The sequence below is a fragment of the Galeopterus variegatus genome, unplaced genomic scaffold, assembly GCF_000696425.1.
Source record: "Galeopterus variegatus unplaced genomic scaffold, G_variegatus-3.0.2 Scaffold4313, whole genome shotgun sequence".
Classification (NCBI taxonomy): domain Eukaryota; kingdom Metazoa; phylum Chordata; class Mammalia; order Dermoptera; family Cynocephalidae; genus Galeopterus; species Galeopterus variegatus.
Window position 1 is genome coordinate 150748 of NW_007730424.1, and position 18727 is coordinate 169474.

An 18727-nucleotide genomic window follows, 5' to 3' on the forward strand; every position below is an offset into this window, starting at 1 on the left:
TTTTTTTTTTTTTTTTTTTTTTTTTTTTTTTTTTTTTTACTGAGGGCAAAAGGCTATTCTGAGGATTCTGAGTGATAGCCCAGATGCACGGCCAACAATTTTTTATCTAGAAGCCATCTGCTTGTGTGTTCTAAGCCTTACACAAGAAAGCTACAACATCTATGTTTTCATCTGTAAGGTAGGGGTGACACCACCAGTTCTGCTTAGAATCTGAAAGGAAGATGTCCTGGGGAAGTGGTCACATGTCTGGTGTCCCTTCCAGCAGCAGCAAAATTCCCCTAGCTGCTGTCCCCCACCCCTCAGTCATCAGATATGTCCCAACTGTGTCACTCTGATCCATTCAGCTTTCACGGCAGCTGCAGCAGAATGAGCATGGGCTGGGGAGTCAGGGTCCTGGATTAAGGTCTCCATTCAGCCAGAGCTCACTATGAGAGCTTAGGCAGCCTAGTGAGCCTCTGCCGTAGTCTATTCATCTTGCAAGGGGGTCTATATCACTGAGGCCGATACTGTTCACAACCAAACCAAATAATAAAACACTTTTAAAGGAATAAACAAGCCATATGCACGTTTCCCAGATTTCAGTCACAGGCCACCTCTTTAACATTTACCATAGGAAATAAACACTAACACAGGTAACACTCACTGAACAATGATCAGCTGCCAATGCAGACATGATCTGCTCCAATTTTGTGGAAATTGAAGGGTATAAGAGCTATGTGATCTAGCAGATGTCTTCTCCAGCAGTAGGATTCAGAACAGAGATAACAAAAATGAGCTCAGACTTGGGCTATTTCTGGAAAAGCATCATTCACAGTAGATTTTTTTTGTCCCCAGAGAGAGTATCCTTGTACAATCATCCTGCCAAAGGTTTGAGGAAAAGTGAATATGTTCCCATTGGCTACAGTTATAGCCATACAGGTGCCCTTGTATGGTACCTGCTGAAAGTTAAGGTAGGTATTGGACCTACCATAGCTGACTGCTAAGTGTACCCAGTAGGAGGTGGGAAATGGACTCTGGAAGCCCTCAAGTTGCTCATGGTCTAGGAGAAAGGATAGGATGTATGCAAATAGCCACTGCAACAAGGGAGAATGTGATAATGTCCTGGTGGAGTCAACTTTGTTTGGGAACCCAAGAGGTCAAGAGATGGCTTCTACTGGGTGGGGAAGGCTTGATGAAAGAGAAGACATTTAAACTGGGCCTTTGTGGTAGGCAGAATAATGCCCTACCCCACAAAGATGTCTATGCCCTAGTCCCCAGAACCTGTGAACATGTTACCTTACATAGCAAAAGGGACACTGCAGATGTGATTAACGTTACTGACCATGAGATGGAGAAATTATACTGGACTATTTGGGTGGGCCTAACCTAATTATATGAGTCCTTATAAGCAGAGAACCTTTCCCAGATGTGGTCAGAGAGGACATGATGACAGAAGAAGGGTCAGGGAGATGTGATGTTGCTGGTTGTGAAAATGGAGGAAAAATGACATGAGTCAAGGAACATGGTGGCCTCTAGAAGAAACTGGAAAGAGCAGAGAAACAGAGTCTCTTCTGGAGACTCCAGAAAGGAACACAGCCCTGCAAACACCTTGATTTTAGCCCTGTGAGACTCAAGTCAGACTTCTGACCTACAGAATTGTAAGATGATACATTTGCATTGTTTTAAGCCACTGTTTGTGGTAATTTGTTTTGGCAGCAAGAGGTGCCTTGATGAATGGAAGGAATTGAGATAGACTATAAAGGAGAGGGTGGGATTCCAGACAAGAGAGCAGGAAAGATGGGTTTAAGGGAGTTGAGGATAAAGAGTGCACACAGAGCCATCTAGTAGAGCTTCCTGCAATGATGAAAATCTTCTACATCTGTGCTGTCTGATGTGCTAGCTACTGGCTACATGTGGCCATTGAGCACCTGACATGTGGCTAGTGCAACTGAGGGACTGACTTTTAGATTTTAATTAATTTAAAATTAAATGTAAATAGCCACATATGGCTAGTGGCAAGTGTGTTTGACAGCACAGGCATAGAGAACATCAAATTTGAGAGACTAAGACCCAGCTTTCAGCCTGCCAGGCCCACACTTAGAGCTTCTGGACACAATCACATCACCAGTCCCTCAATGACTCTATGAGGACAGCATTATTATGCTGATCCTCATTTACCAGATGAGAGAACTGAGGCACAAAGAGCCTGAATAAGTTGCCCAGGATCCCAGACTAATAAGCCGTGATTGTTTCAAGGATTCCAGAGCCAATATGCTGCTCCATGACACTCTACTAGCTCTATACCATACTGTACGGTGCCTCTTAGTCTCTACTCTATGCTACCATGGGAATTAGAGATGTGATGACAGCCAAGGACAGGGAAGTACAGGTTGCTATGAGGTATAATGAGAGAGGCCAGGGAAGGTTTCCCTAGGGAAGGATATTTACTCTGAGTGCTAAAGGCTGAGGAGGAATTGGCCAGGCAAAAGAAGGTAGTGGAACAGAGTAAGTCCCAGGCAGAGGGAACACGTGTGAAGGCTCTCCAGTGAGAAAGAACATGGTGTGTTCGAGGAAGTGGAAGACTGAATAATTAGAGTGGAGAAAGGACGGAAGTGAGTGTCAAGGGTTAAGGGTGGAGAAATCAGCAGAGGCCAGAGCACATAGGGTCTGGCAGAACTCTGAATGTTATTCCAAAGATTTGAATGCTATTCTAACAACTTTAACATGCATTCATATTATACACACACACACACACACACACACACGCACACATATTTTTAATGTTACTTCTGTATGGATAACAGAGTGGATGTGACCAAGTGTAGATTAGGAGAAGATGGTTAACTTCAACTATAATCATCATTCTCAAATTCTTACTGCAGAATCCCTCAGGAATAGCAGTGACATTTTACACACATGTGTAATTTTGTATTTTCAAAGTGTGTTTTTCCATCCCTTGGATTTTCACAAGCACCCTGAGACAAATGTAGAGATTTTTATCTCCATTTTGCAGATGAGTGAATCAATTCTCAGAGAAGGGAGCTGACTTGCCCAAAGTCCCAGTTGGTTAGTGGGAGAGCCAAGTCTAGAATCCATGTTGCCTTAGTCTCTTCAAAGATCTAGTCCAGGAAAGATGAATTCACAGAGCCCTCAGCTCTGGTCAGAGCCTCCCCTCAGCCCTCTCCTCCCTGCAGAACGAAAGCAAAGGTGGCCCTTACCTTTCGAATGCCATCGTGTTTCATCTCGATCACGTGCAGAGTGTAGTTGGTCCGGCGTCCTTTCTCATTAAACTGCACATTTCCTGTCAAGCCTTCAAACCGCACCTGGAAAATAAAGCCAAGTGGTAAGTAATGAAGTCAGACATTGCACTTCATGTTTGTGTTTGCTTTCTATGCTGAAGTAGAAATCCAGAATCCAAGAATGTCATACGGGATGAGGTCTTGGGGTAGCCTGGATGCTAAAACTCTCCACTCCCTTGTCCACTGCAGGCATCAGCATTAGAGCACTGACCTCTTTCCCCCTGAACTGGGACCCTTCCTGAAAGTCACTTTCACCCATTACCTTAGGCAAACACTAACAATGGGTCAGGGTGCATACTGATGTGAGAGCTCTGCACCATCTCTAATCAAACAGCCCCGCCACCCCCCAACACCACCACCATGACCACCACCCTTCTCAGACACAGGTCTGAAGATTAGGAAACTGAGGGAGGACTGCAAAAGAAAGGAACCGGTGTACCTTCACTAAGTCAGGAGAAAACCCAAGGTCAGAAGCCGGCCTATGTTGCCTCGGCTATGCTTGAAAATGATTTCTTAAATTCTTTGTGAGTCTGAGGAATAAAATACCTTAAAGTCTAAAGACCTGGATTTCACTCCAGCTTCCTCCTAACAGCCAAGCAATCTTGGGTGATTCACCTTTCTAAGCCTCCAGTTTCTAAAATTCCTGCCCTGTCTACCTTCAATGACATAGCTAACGTGAAAGTCCTGTAAAAACTGTAAGGCACCTAAGAAAAAAACCCTTTATGTTCAGAGCAGAGCATGCAGGGTTTTAAAGAGCTGGTTAAAATAAAATTTGTATTGGAACCCCAAAATATGCAGCATGGAATTTCTTTCCCACTAATGGGTCAAATTAAACTTTCATGGCCTCAGATCTTCAAGTTTGTATTAAAGGTCAAGTGGTCAACATGGTGATCCAAGACCTTTAGGGTTGAGCCTACTGCTCTGTGGATGACAAATAAATCTAATTCAAGTCCACCCTCAAATTGAGGATAAGTTTAGTGTATCATCAGTTCAGGTATAGGAAACCACATTCTCTAACAGTGACCCACCACGTGTCCTCTGATCTCTCTTGTCTAAGGCCAATGAGGTGTCTCTACCTGTTACCAATACACTGCCCTGTGACCCACAACTGTTTATTTTTTCCCCCATTCAAATAGCTTAAGAAGAAGCCTTGCAGAGTTTTATCTTTTCCTGACTTTAGGAGGTATAAGAATAGCTGGAGTGTGTGTGTATTTGAGAGAGAGAGAGAGAGAGAGAGAGAGTGTGTGTGTGTGTGTGTGTGTGTGTGTGTGTGTGTGCATGTGGATGCCTGTTCTGAGGCTGACCCTCTCATGCCTTCTGGTTTGAAGTCTCAGTGGGGAGGCCACAACAGGCCCAGAGCACTGGGCAAATTATACAATAAGCTCTTAACTTTCTCAGATGAAATTTGGAGAAATCCCTGGCTCTGGAAAAGTCTGGACTGTCTTTGCTTTTCAGAGAGAAAACAAAGCACAGATCCTGCTACGAAGAATAAAAGAAGGGAGAAATTCCAGTCCATGAACAACTTCACCTTCTTCTCACCTTGGTCATCTCTTGCCCATTTTTAGCTTTCCCGTTGGTTTAGGTTCAAGATAGGATTCTTAGGTTGGTAGGTACCAGTTTAAGTGACTGATCTGGAAAAAATAGGCTGGGGTGTAATGTGCAGATGACAGGATTACAGATTTGGGTAGATTTGTCCAAACAGAAAGAAGTGTCATTAATGACCAAATGGGCATCTGCTTGTTGGTTCTAGTCTCAAGTATCACACTAACCATAAGTATGGCATATTAGAACGGTAAATTGCATAATCTATGACCCAGTTTCCTCATTTGTTCAATGGGACCAAACAGAATTATGTCTTAAGGTTGTTTTAAGGATTAAATGAGATATTTTATAATCAATGTTTGGCAAATATTCAAAAAGTGCTAGTTGTTATTATTATTGTTACTAACAGTGGTACTAATACTACCACCACTTTCCAAGTGTTTCATGTTTATAAAGAACTTTCATATATATCACTTCATGTCTATTTATAGGAATCCCCAAAGTATGTGTTTAGAGATCACGATTTTCACTTACATGAGAGAAACCAAAAACTCTTGGAGGGAAGATGATCTGCTCAAGATTTATGACTAATCCTAGCCCCAACCCTGACCCTGACCCAGAAATATTCCCAAGGTAGAGACATTGAGCACAGTGGGGCGGGGTTGATGGACCAGAGAGAAAGTGGCAACTGTGAGAAAAACTGAGACCTCCCAGGCCCAGGTCTCTAGCATGGTGCCTAATAATCTGCAGGGAAGCCCACCAGCCAACAATCACCCCATCGCACACTCACATACGCAACCCCCCCAGCCATATGCACACTCTCACATACACTCACACACTTTCTCACACACAGTGCCTCTTAGTGTGCCACCATGGTTATTAGAGATATGATTAAGGCCAAGGACAGAGAAGTACAGGCTGCCATGAGGTATAAATGGGAGAGGCAGGTCTAAAATCCAGAGCTGCTGATATCTTCTGATATCTTCTCTTAAGATACCAACTGGCCTCTCAAACAGGAGCCAATGCTACTGTGCTGGGCTTTAGGTGAGTGGCACAGAAATGTGCAACGTAGTGTGTTCTACCTGCTTTCTACTGCCACCCACTATTACTGCTGGGTATTTCCCAGGCTGTGCTCTGCTCATGCCTAACTATACTCATTTAGTCCTGGGCTTATCACTGCATCTATCTGTTTCTTGATTTCCTCTTCAAAGAACTAAAGTGCTTAGCATATTATTTGGGACATAAGTGTTCAATACCTAATCTATATTATTTAGATGATGATGACTATTGTGACTACTACTATACTGTGCTGTGTAGAGTGGGTAAGAGGTATAGAAAATAAGATCTAAAATTGAGGCCTCTGGTCTAGTAAGTTGTTGTCTCAGAGCAGGGGACTCCCTCAGCAGAAATGAGGATCTTATCACGGTCACTTTTACATGTCTTCTTCAGTTTCCAATAAGGCCAAGAGTCCCACCTACAAAGATGTAGTGACCTGAGGGCCCCTTGTATGGCCACAGTGTTTCCACGAGAAGCTGATTATTTCTGATGTTCACAGAAACCCAGTATGTAGCCAGAGCACAGGTTATTTTGCCCATTTTACAGATAAGATCATTGAGACAGAGCTGATGGCACTTGGATCTGGGTTTCACAGTAAGTCACTGAGAGGCCTGGGGTAACTGGAGGTTCTTACTGTCTAGTTGGGGAAGCCAAGACTTACACACACTGAGATAAATCAAAGTATTATCAGAAAATGGGAAAGGAATTGCATATTGACAAAATAAAATAAAATTAAAAAAAAAAAAGAAAATGGGAAAGGAGATATCCCAGAATCACCATTCCATGACGGCAGAGCAATAAGAGGTCAAGAGAATGATTCAGCCCCAAACCATTTATCTGGAGAGCCAGGATGCAGAATCAAAGGAAGAAGCTTCTCAGAGACACCCACTCTGTATAAATCTTGAAACTGCTATCCACATCCATCAGGTCTGAGCTCTGGGCACTCATCCCCTTCTCGCCTTGCCCCAGGGTGACTGAGGTCAGACTGACAGAGCCCAGGCATTTCTCCCTGGTTTCTGCTCCTAGAACTCCCATCGCCATCCTGGCGCCTGCCAATTCCCTCCGTAAAAGATGGAGAATTGACTTTGGTATTTCTGTTAATGGCATCTCAGAGTCTACTGCCAGTGGGATGCTGAAACATACATTTTTTTCCTGCCTGGTGCTGGGAAAGTGCTGGTTGATGTCTCTACCACTTGAGCCATGTTAAAGAAAAAAATATTCAATTACACTTGTTTAAAGCATGGTAAGGCAGACTTTATTCAGGACCATTTTGATAGGTGCAGGGACCACTGCAATGGGATTTTGCAGTGGGGGAGGGAAATTGGGCTCAACTCCAAATACAGCATGGGCAGGTGGGAATTTATAGCCAAGGAGCAGGGTGGGGGTCAGTGGAAGGAAAATTACTAAGAAGAAATACCCAGGTACAGGGGATTCTGGTTAAAGTAACCTAACAGGATTCTTGCTGAACACTGGCCGGGGTGGTCAGACATCACCTGGGGATGGTAAAGAATGAAAAACCCATGGGGGGTCCTTGCTAATTGACTTAGCAGAGTTCTTTCCTAAATCTGGATTTTATAAGGAAGTGCACAGATGTGTCTAGGAGAAGGTTCAGGAGCCTGACTAAAGTGTGGCCAAGCAAAGAATCTTTGTCAGTTACCAACACTGACTCCTCTCCCCACTCCCACTGGATCCTGAAAAGCATCCCTGGAGGAGACAGCTGAGCTGCTCTGGACCCAGGGCTTCTATCACCTCTTTGGCTGCCTTCAGCTGACCCTGCCTCTTGGCCTCTCCTCCTGGATGCTGACTGTGTGAAGCCTGTGGGCTGGGTTCCTACTGCACCACATACTACTTATTCTAGCTAGGGCAAATCTTAGGACCTGGCTGAGTTTCCACTTTCCCACCTGAACAAGGGAAAGAATAATCCTGGTTCTAACTATCTCAGTTGCCCCGAGGTTCGAAAAAGTGTATACATTATGCTTTCTTAACATACTGAGCCTTGTAATAAGTCAGTGAGGGAGGCAGGGCTAAGAAGATTATGTCCATTTAGCAGATGACAAGATTCAGGCCCAGAAAAGTCGAGCAGTTAGTCCAAGATCTCCCAGATAGTGCTTGAGAGAGCCATGGTTGGAACTCAGCTCTTTTCTTCTAACTCTGTATCAGGCCAAGCATGATGCCTACAGGTCCTCAGTGGCACCTCACTCTAGTGTCTTGCTGGGTATCATTGATATCCCCACCCTGAACCTCCAACCCTCGATTTACTTCTTGTTCAAAGTTACCCTTCCTTTACGGCTTGTGTTCCAGTCTTCATCTTTCATTCTGGAATAATTGATAACATCTCTCCCTTTCACTCTTAAGTGTCCCAGTTTGGGTGATCAATTACTTGGTTATTCTACTGAAAGTACCAGTCACCCTCCCACAGGAAGGCTTGCTGGTGTCCACGTTCCTCGGGGATGGCATTCTGTTCTGACCATGCCCAGCACCATGAGCCCACCTATGCAATTTAGCTCTTAATCCACACCTTTCTAGTAATTATTTCTCATAAGCTTGTCTTGCCTTTGAAACTGAATCTTGAGTCCTGAAAGGCAGGGACTGTGTCTTACACTCCTATTCCCTACCCGGCCCCAGATTCCATCTAGCAACATGCTGGGCATACCTACTCTTTTATATGTTTAGTTACTGGCTGACAGATTGAAAAAACAAAGACTAAGATGGATGATCACTATTTAGGGAGGCATTCTAAACCTGAGGTCCTGGGATGGGCTTGTAGGAGTGTCTATGTTCTCCTCGACCCTGCTCATGCAGAAATATAGGTGGGTAAGTGTGCATTTTTCTAGAAAAAACAGTCTAAAGCTTTTTAAAAAAAATCATATCCTCAAGTGCTTATGACCTCCCCAATGTTAAAACCTGACTTGGGGAGTTGGGTCTTCTCTGCCAGCCAGAAACTGACATATGGGCACCCTAATGCCACCTCCTTCCTGGAGTGCTAAGGGCTTCCAGGATGTGGGCTCATCAATATTCGGAATGGCTCCCTGGATGGCAGGCAGGGGGCAGACAGGCAGGCTGATTATCTTCACTCTGCTGCTAAGAAAATTACAGCGGAGTTGGGGATGGGGGCAGTGCAGGGATACTACCAAGGGCCATGTGCTGCTGGGGGCAGGGTCAGAGCTCTTGTGTTTCCCCTGCCTGGCTCGGCCTTTGAGGCATGACAGCAGTTAAGCATATAGAGTGAGGGGTCATCTAAATGTGGACTGGAGGCCCAGTTTCACTGTGAGCCAGATAGTTTTATGATTTGGGGATGTTTTTAATCTCTGAAGCTCAGTTTCTCCATTTGCAATGCACACTTAATAAAACTAACTACTGCAGAGTATTACATCTAGGGTTCAATGAGATAATACATGTAAATGTTCAGAGCGTTGTACATAGTAAACCTTTAACACATATGATTACCATTATTTTTAACCCCAACATGTTAGCCCTCCAGGTAGGCTGTGCCTAAGTCACAGATATCCCAGCTCTGACACAAGCTGAACCACAGGTCCCCTCCCACTGTGCGATCTGAAAGCCAGTGGTCAGGGAAGCTGGTCTGGGTTCTAAGGATTGGAAGCCATCAGGATTTTCCCAGCCAGAGGTGGGCACAGTCGCTCCCTGGTGGCATGGCTATTTCAAGAGATGAGTCTAGAAGGCGAAATGGCTGGAAGGTGGCCATGACTGTGGGTGGAAGGCCCCAGAGGTAACGCTTACAAGCAAAGTACCCTGGGGCCAAAAAATAGGCCTTATCTGAGGCAGTAGAGGGAGCTCTGGACAGGAGTCTGGTCCAGCCTCCACTGCTAAGCTGCTGTGTGGCCCTGGAGCAGTCACTGCCTACTTTGAGTCTGCTGTCTCATCTACAAAGTGAGGGAAAATGGGAGTCAGTAATCTCTAGGTTCTCTTTCAGCAATAAACTCTTGTTTCTAGGTGCTTAACAAAGATTTGAAAAGGAATCAGTTTGAACAGCTAATCTTAAGGTAGGACTGTTCTGGTTTACCTTTTTGTTTTCTTTTGTGGACTAGTTTTTGTCCTTCGTAGAGACGGAAGGGAGTTTCTGAGGGCAGGCCTTGCCTTCTCTCATCATCCCCAGTGCCTGGCCACCGCCAGAGCACGCAGTAGGCGCTCAGGGCACAGCTGATGAAAGGCAGGCTCAAACTTGTCTTGGCTCCAAGACAAAAGAAGAGATCATTATTCTTTTGACCATGGCAACTGCTTCCTCTCAAACCCAACTGAGGGCAGAGTGGAAGAAAGCAGATATTACAACCATTAGGAAGTGAGCTAGAACATAAGAGAGAAAAAAAACTAGACTCTGAATTCTTCGAGCCAGTTGAGCCTTGGGGGTTGTCTCTCCAACATCCTTATTTTCATGGATAAGGAAAGGGGAATCCACAGGAGAGTTGAATGACTATTTCAAGGTCACCCAGAGAGTCAGGGGCCCAGTGGGACACAGAGCCTTGCTCTCCTGCCTCCTGCTTCACAGCCCATCCTCCCAACTCATGTTGTCTCCCAGGTTTCATCCCCGTTGTGCTAGCATCAGAATATCCTTTTAGGACATCATCAAGATGGGAGAGGCAAGGGAGATGGAAGGGCTGTGAGCTGAGGGCAAGTCCCTGGGAGCTTCTGAAACCAGTCTCACGTTGCAAACAGAATGTCTTGACTAGAGTCAGGAAGAGCATTTTAAATCAGCTGGGGGGCAGGCACTGCCCTAATGGCAATCATTCTGGAAGCTGCCTCTTGTCTGCTGTTCATAATACATACAAATGTTCAGAGCCTTGTACATAGAAAGCCTTAACACATCTTAGCCGTGATTATCATTATTTTTAAGCCCCACATGCTAGCCCTCCAGGTAGGTTGTGCCTAACTCACAGATATCCCAGCTCTGACACATGCTGAACCACAGGTCCCTTCCCACCATATGACCTGAGGGCCAGCGATCAGGGCAGTGGAGACCCAAGCCCCAAGCTCTGGGTTCCAAGGACTGGATGCCATCAGGATTTACCCAGCTGGTGCTGGGCACAGTGATTTGGGGGTCACCTGCATAGAGACCAGGGTAGGGCAGAAATGGCTGCAGGTGGTCTTCCTTAACATATTGTTCCTGTAGTTAGCAGGACTGTTGCGTAGCTTCCTCCTGAAGGACAGAACTCTGTATTCTCCTTTATGGGAAGGCACTTCATTTAGGCTGAGGAACAGCTGGTGAGGTTCCTTCCTCGACTCTTTTCTCCAGGTTGTGAAAATCGCTACAGCTGTGCTCATGCGGTTGGAAAACAGGTGGGAATGGTTGTACATTTTGCGCTACATTTCTCCTTCATTCAGAAACACTCCTCCCCTGAGAGCCCACATTCACTTTCTGATGAATGCAGTCTTAAAAGTAGAGCTGGTCTGACCCAGGTTGGGGAGAGTGGGTCCTGATGGGCATTTGCACCACAATATCTTGCTGTCGCTGCCTCACCACTGTGCCTGCTGCTTTGTCATTCCCTTGCAGTGAGCACTGCCCTCTTCCCCCAGTCCCTCTGGAAATGCAGCCTCTCCATCAGGAGGCATCAGAGGCACAATATGGTGCTACCCATTGGCAGTTTGAATATCACAGCCTGGGCCTGAGGTGCTTCTAGGAGCTCCAAGACTGATAAAGCGATGGCAAGTCCCCAGAATCTCTGAAACCAGAGATGTGAAATATATGCTCACATGTACCACTGTCTCATCCTGCTTCCACCACAGACAGATCACTAACTGAATATTTATACTTTTCCCTGTTGTATCTGGATTCGGCCTCAGAATCCTTCGCATAGCCAATTGATTGGAGTGGGCATAGCTATTTTCTATTCCTATCCTTTAACTGTTCTTAAGTGCAAACAAAATTGGTGATTGCAAGGCTGAGAAGCAGGAAGGTAGGATCAGAAGTACAGAGAAACATTTTCAGGGTCCCAGTACACAGTAGGTAGGCTCCCATGAAATGTGCACAGGGAGCAAAGGTAATGAAAAAATGCAGAAAATCAGAGCAAGTGGGGAGGGTTTCCAGGAGACTGATAACATGGTCCAATTTCATCCTTGGGTATTTCAAGTCTCCTTTCCAAATACAGAAAATCACCAGCTTTTCATTTTTAGCATAATCCCTAAGCAGAAAATACATACAGCTTTTACACTATAAGGAATGACTATTCCATATTATTGTTTATTCAGTTTTTTATAAAAAAATTTTTACATGAGCTTCTTTGTAAGCTAAGAACCATAAAAACAATGCATGGCTGTTCTAAACTTTAGGCATGCTCTTTCTTTTCTTCTAAATAGCTGCATTCTGCCTGAATTTGATGCTGAAGTCTTCCACAAGATAGGACAACCATTGTTGGCCTTACCTGCTGTAGGGCTCTCTGGATGTCAATCCCCTGGCCCCAGGGCACAGCTGGGTTAGCCAGACAGTCCCCAGCATTTCCCCGGCGGGATATATCAATCCTCTGCCTCCGCAGGCTCTGGAAAGCCTCAGCCATCACTTTCACCCCGTCGTAGGTAAGCGCAGAAGTGTACTAGTGGGAGGAATAGAGACAGTTAGGCATCTGAGAGAGCTGACAGGAAGGCAGAGTTGGGAGCTGTATCTGGGAATGTGCTTCCTCATGATGAGAGTGTGTGCAGTGGGCCAGGTGTAAGGTGCACGGGGTGGAGACAGTGGTGACCAGGTGGGGAGTGCCTGCCCCTTCATATGGGGGCTGCTTCACCATGCTAGCCAATGTTGCCCTCCTAAATTGTGAGTTCAGTACTGTTAAATGTGACTTTCTAAGAGAAGCCAGAATTCTAGATTTTTGTGTTCAATCTTGCAATTTTTAAAAAGTGGTTCAATTGGGAAAAAAAATGCATAGATTAAATAAATACAACACATCTGTAGGCTGGATACGGCCCATGGAAAACCAGTTGGTTTTCCCTGCATTACAGTCAGCAATTGGGAGCAAGAGGAACTATTCACTCCACTATCCCTCGTGACAGTAAAAAAAATAAAATCTAAGAAAGGTGAGTTCTTAAATATTACCGCATGTGGCTCACCTAAGTGGTAAATTTACATACTGTAAACTTTCCCCTGTGCTTACTCATGATAACTTTCCATTTTTTCCCCTCCTGACCAAAAGGGGGCTAAGATGTCAGTAAAACAAAACCAGGATAACAGTCCAGGAAAATATCTTCTGGCTTTGGAACCCATGTCTGTCTTCTTCACTGATTTGTTCTCAATACCTATTGTGTTGTCTGGCACAGTGTAAGTTCACGAGAGACAGTTAAGAATAAATGTATAAGTACTTTTTCAATTCTTAACTTTGTTCTCTCACTGTTTAAAAAAATTACACTATATTTGGGTATTTTTGTAATCTGCTCCTCTTTTGGAAACTGGGCAGGTATTCACATATTAATTACCTCCTATGTGGTTTGCTCATTGCTTTAAAGCACATTTGTGATTTTGTTTGCTTAAGGTCATATTGAAATGTCTTCATTCTTGTAAAGTTAAACCAGTTGGAACAGGAGAAGGATGAGAATTGTCTCAGTTATATGGCCTGCCATTTACAAAAAGAAATTGACCAAGTGGCAAGAGAAAGCCTGCCAAGCATTCACTGTTTGCCCTAGATAAACAAACTTGGCTTTGGAAACCTTCTCAACATTGGGTTCCACACAGCCACTGCCAAGCTATTTGATTTGACATGGGAAAGAAAAATTACTTGCTATCTTTATTCTAAACCATTCTCAAATAGCAAACAAAATAGATTTTGGCTGCAGGATTTAGAGCTGTATTGCCAGGAAGTGAGAAGCAGATAGTCCGCATGATAATTGAGAACTGACTGAGGTGGAGAGCTGCTCCATATTCCCTAGTTAGGTTCCCCTGATATTTAGCTGGGCACATGGCTGACCAGAATCACTGCACAACCCAAGGAGGCTCCATTCACAAAGAAATGTGCATCCTCCTGAGCTGTGCAACATGGTGGCCCTGCCCAACACAGAGGCACCATTTTCCAGCTTCCCTTGCAGCCAACTGGGGTAGCTTTCTAAGACATGGCCAATGGCGTGTGAGTGGAAGAGCTGTGTGTGACTTCTGAAAAGGGTTCTTAAAGGAAGCAGTTGTGTTTTTCATTTTCCTTTTTTCCTTCCTGCTGGGTAGAATGCTGAGGTAATGGTAGGAGTTTAAGCAGTCATCGTAGACTATAACATAGCAGCCAAATTCTGAGGATAGCAGAACAAGAACATAAAAGAAGCCTTGGTATTTGATGATTGTGAAGCTATTATATTATATAAGCCATGGACTGCTGACTCCTGAATGTTGTTTACATGAGAGACAAATAAACGTCTATCTTTTTAAAACCATTGCCATTTTGGGTTGTCTGACCCTTGCGGCCTATACCCAGTAATCTTTGTAAATATATTTCCCTTAGCTTAGAAACCCCATGCCTTTCTGAAGGCCAACTCTTCCCAGAAATCTAGGGCAGGCAAAGAGACCAGGCTGGTCCCTCACTGCTGCTGCCCCTCCCTCACCTTGGGTCTTTTCCAGTCCACCCGGGTGTGGTCTCGAGCATCACTGTTCTTCCACTGCTGCATGATCTTGGCTGGAATGGTGTCCGTGTAGTTCACCAACTGGAAGCCTGTCACATTTGCACCACTCTCCTTGAATTTATTTAAGTCGATGTCCATGAAGCCCTGTGGAGGGAGGAGGAGGAAGAAGTCAGAACATGCTGCCTGGATATATCGACTTAACCTTGTTACAGAATCACAGGATTTTCCACCCTGTTCCACAAGGTAAAACTGACTTGACAGACAGACAGTTGTGCCCCCCTTCCTTCTGAACTTGGTTATCACTTAGTTTGTGCACAAAGATAGCATAGTGGTTAAGAGTGCTTGCTCAGAAGCCAGCATGCCTGGGTTGAAGTGCTGGCTCTGCTACTCATGAGCCACCAGTTATACTACCGTGAACTAAGTTACTCGATGGTTTTTTTACGTGAATAGTGAAGGTAAGGAGGTTGGGTAGAAGACGCAATGTGATGACGCATGTCAAGTTTGTGGTGCAGACTCAGTGATCAATAAGTGGTGGCTGGATTATGATGACACAGATATATGGAACAAAATAGAAACCTTGACAAAGGGAAATATTTTATGTACCATCCCCATCCTCCACCCTTTTGAGAGAAGAAGAATCTGAAGTTCATCGGGGTAAGCACCTATGAGTTCCCCAAGGTCACCATCAAGTGTGCGGAAGAGGCTAGATTCTGATCTGGTCTTTCATCCCTCACCCTGCACGCTTTCCTGTATAGTAGACTAGGTCTTCTCTTCCCAGTGAGGCCTGATCAATTCTAACATCCACAAAAGATTCTTTGTTGGGAATGAAACTTTCCACCCCAGTCAGTGAAGTTCAATCAAATTTAGGAAGCCTTCAACCTAAAAAGGAAACCTTGTATTTGTATAATATATTCAATAACATTTAGTACTTTCATATCTATGGCCACATTGCACGATATCTTTTTATTTTTTATTTTTATATTTTATTTTATTTTGTCGATATACAATGTGGTTGATTATTGTGGCCCATTACTGAAACCTCCCTCCCTCCCTCCTCCCTCCCTCTCCCCCCTCCCTCCCAACAATGTCCTTTCTGTTCACTTGTCATATCAACTTCAAGGAATAGCAATTGTTATGTCTTCTCCCCCGCCATTTCTGTGTGTGTGTGTGTGTGTGTGTGTGTGTGTGTGAATTTATTTATTTATTTTTAGCTCCCATCAATAAGTGAGAACATGTGATATTTCTCTTTCTGTGCCTGACTTGTTTCACTCAATATTATTCTCTCCAGGCCCATCCATATCATTGCAAATAGCAGTATTTCATTCTTTTTTATAGCTGAGTAGTATTCCATTGTGTAGATACACCACATTTTCCATATCCACTCATCTGATGATGAACATTTGGGCTGGTTCCAACTCTTGGCTATTGTAAAGAGTGCTGCGATGAACATTGGGGAACAGGTATACCTTCGACTTGATGATTTCCATTCTTCTGTGTATACACAATATCTTTTTATAAGGAAAAATTGTATGACTGTTTGCCAGATAAAGAAACTGAGAAGAGTGGAAGAATCAACTTGCATAAAAGCATTCACATTCAGTGAGTTAGTGGCAAAGAGAGGACCAGAACTAAGGTCTTCTGTTTGGCAATTCACTCACTAGCTCACTGACTCACTCACTCATTCACCTCACTTACTCATTCATTCATCATTCAACAAACAGTTTTGAGAATCTATTGTGCACTATTCTAATAGTGAATAGAACAAGTTCTTTCCCTCATGGAGCTTACATTCTAGTGGAGAAGATAGACAACAAACAGATAAACAAGTAAATATGTAGCATGGTATAGTGCAGTATAGTATCATCCAGCATAGTACACTCTGTGCTAGTAATGAGTCCTAGGAAGAAAGATAAAGTGCAGCGAGAGGATAGGGTGAGGGGCCAAGGTCAGGCTTTGGAAGGAATGATCAGGATCGCATGGTATAGTGCAGTAGAGTATCATCCAGCATAGTACACTCTGTGCTAGTAATGAGTCCTAGGAAGAAAGACAAAGTGCAGCGAGAGGATAGGGTGAGGGGCCAAGGTCAGGCTTTGGAAGGAATGATCAGGATGAGCCTCCCTGAGGAGGTGGTGTAGGCATAGGGACCTGAGTGAGGGGAGACTTGTGAGTGAGCTATGGGGACGTTTGAGGAAGAGCATTCTGAGCAAAGGTCCAGAGGTGGGAGGGTGCTTGGCATGTTCCAGAAACAGTAAGGAGGGTGATATGACTGTAGCACAGTAAGAGAGAGGGAGAGAGGGTAGGAAATGAGGTCAGAGCGGCAGCCCCAGGCTGGATCACAGGGAGCCTTGTGTTAACTTGGGGTTTTTTTTAGGTATAATTGGAGGCTGCTGCAGGAATTTGAACAGGATCATAAAGTCAATGCCTTTTTGGTTCCATGGCTTAGGGAAATTGCCAAATCCCAATGAGTGAAATGGGAGAATGAGCAGAGGAAGCGTTATGGTGAGTGGGGGGAAACCCTCAACTGACAGCCAAGAGACCTGGGTGCTCGTCCCAGTTCTGTCTCAGGATCCTGTGGCATTGTCCATCTCTCTTACTTTCTCAATGACTTCTTCTAGTTTTCTTATCTAAAAGATTGGACTTCATGACTTAAAGACATTCCTCCTGTATCTGTGCCTCTGAAGTTGCATCATTCTTTATTGTTTCTATTTTAAAAACAAACCAAGCTTAGTTGTACTCAGAGCCTTTGCCTTTGCTATTCTCTCTGCCTGGAAATGTGATTTCCCTGGCCTGCTCCTTTCCATCTCTTGACTCTCAGCAGAATGTCATCTCTTTCCTGACCCCTTACTGAAAAAATTATTCTTGCCCTGAGAGATACCGTCAGCTCCCCATTCATTTCCACTCCCCTTTACAAAGTGGTATTCCACTTTACCCACCTATGTGCAGGTGGGTAATGTTCTTAATACATCCAGAAGCAGCTCTCAGTAGATACATACCCCAGGATCCTCTCCTCCAGGTGGCATAACCCTGAGGTGTGCTCTGCACTGACAGCTAGAGATCTCTAAGGGACCGAGCTCCTGCAGAAGCCTGCTGTGAAAGTGTCTTGATTTTTCCCTTCCCTACCTCACTTCCCTGCTCCCCTACTGGAAGGATTGGCACCCAAAGAAATCACTTGTATTTCAGTCCTTGTCTTAGGATCTTCTTCTGCGAGAACCCAATCAAGTCACCCCCAAAGCCTTGTCCAGTCAGTTCTATCCCAGTGACCTGTCAAGTTTTCTCCAGAGCATTTTCACCATTTGAGATGATTGTGTTTACTCATTTGTTCCCTTGTCCTCTCTCCTCCCATTGGAATGTCAGCTCCATGAGGGCAGGGACCTTTTCTGTCTTGTTCATTGATGTGTCCTAGAACCTGCACCTAGAACAACGCCTGGCACAGAGTAGATGCTTCATACATATTTGTTGAGTGAATGAATAAAAGAGACATTCCTCAAGCCAGAATGCCCATTAGCCAGGGGGAATATGAGCCGCAGGCAGCAAATGTCAGTGAATAATTTCAACTGGTTGAAAAGTAACTCAGATTGGAAATACCTTTTGAGATTAACTTGTCCCATTGCCACAGTTTACAGAGCTTCATGGAGGTAACTGATTTGCCCAGTGGAGCTAGCAAGCTGTTAGTAATGGTAAAATCAGAATTAGGTCACCTACACAATAAGCATTCCAAGGTCTTATACTAAAAGCATAGCCATTCCACAACTGCTTAAAAGCTAATACAAAATTGAGGAATTTCCTATAGCTTTTAGACACTTTACAAAGAACATCTTGTTTATAAAATAATTACTGAGAGAATAAAATGAAAATTACCTCCCACAGTCAAATTCTGTCACTGGAAACTCTGTAACAAGCTCCTGGGCATTTCGTACCGACGGCCTCCATCTCAAACATAATGGAGGCCAAAGGAAATGGCAGAGTTTGTTCAAACATAAATGCCACTCAACTACATCACCAGAATGTCTGACTACAAGGTTAGTGTAGACAAATCTTGGTAACATATAATCAAACTGATAGAACCCTCCAATTGAACTCCACTACTCCCCTGAGAAAGAGTGAACAAAGAATGACAAAATGAATACAAAGCTGGGATGTTACATAAAAGAAACAAAATTGAGAAAGAACTTGGGGTCTATGTATGTTCATCTAATAGCTGACATCTTCCCTTCTAAGTGAGATTTCATGTTGAGAAGGATAATTTTGAATCCCTACCAAGTCCTTAATCACTAAGAAATGAATCTCTCATAGTTACTTCATACCGA

General features: G+C 44.2%; 1 protein-coding gene across 2 annotated transcripts in view; it reads right to left on the reverse strand.

Moving 5' to 3' along the window:
* GRIA1 (glutamate receptor, ionotropic, AMPA 1) overlaps positions 1–18727 on the reverse strand; it is a 152040-nt gene that overhangs the window by 108996 nt on the left and 24317 nt on the right. For both annotated transcript variants that reach the window (XM_008587235.1, XM_008587236.1), the window contains exons 4-6: positions 14403–14564; positions 12254–12421; positions 3198–3302 (exon numbers count right to left, since the gene is read on the reverse strand). In XM_008587235.1, coding sequence (XP_008585457.1) covers positions 3198–3302; positions 12254–12421; positions 14403–14564 — 435 coding nt within the window. The remainder of the gene's footprint in view (positions 1–3197; positions 3303–12253; positions 12422–14402; positions 14565–18727) is intronic.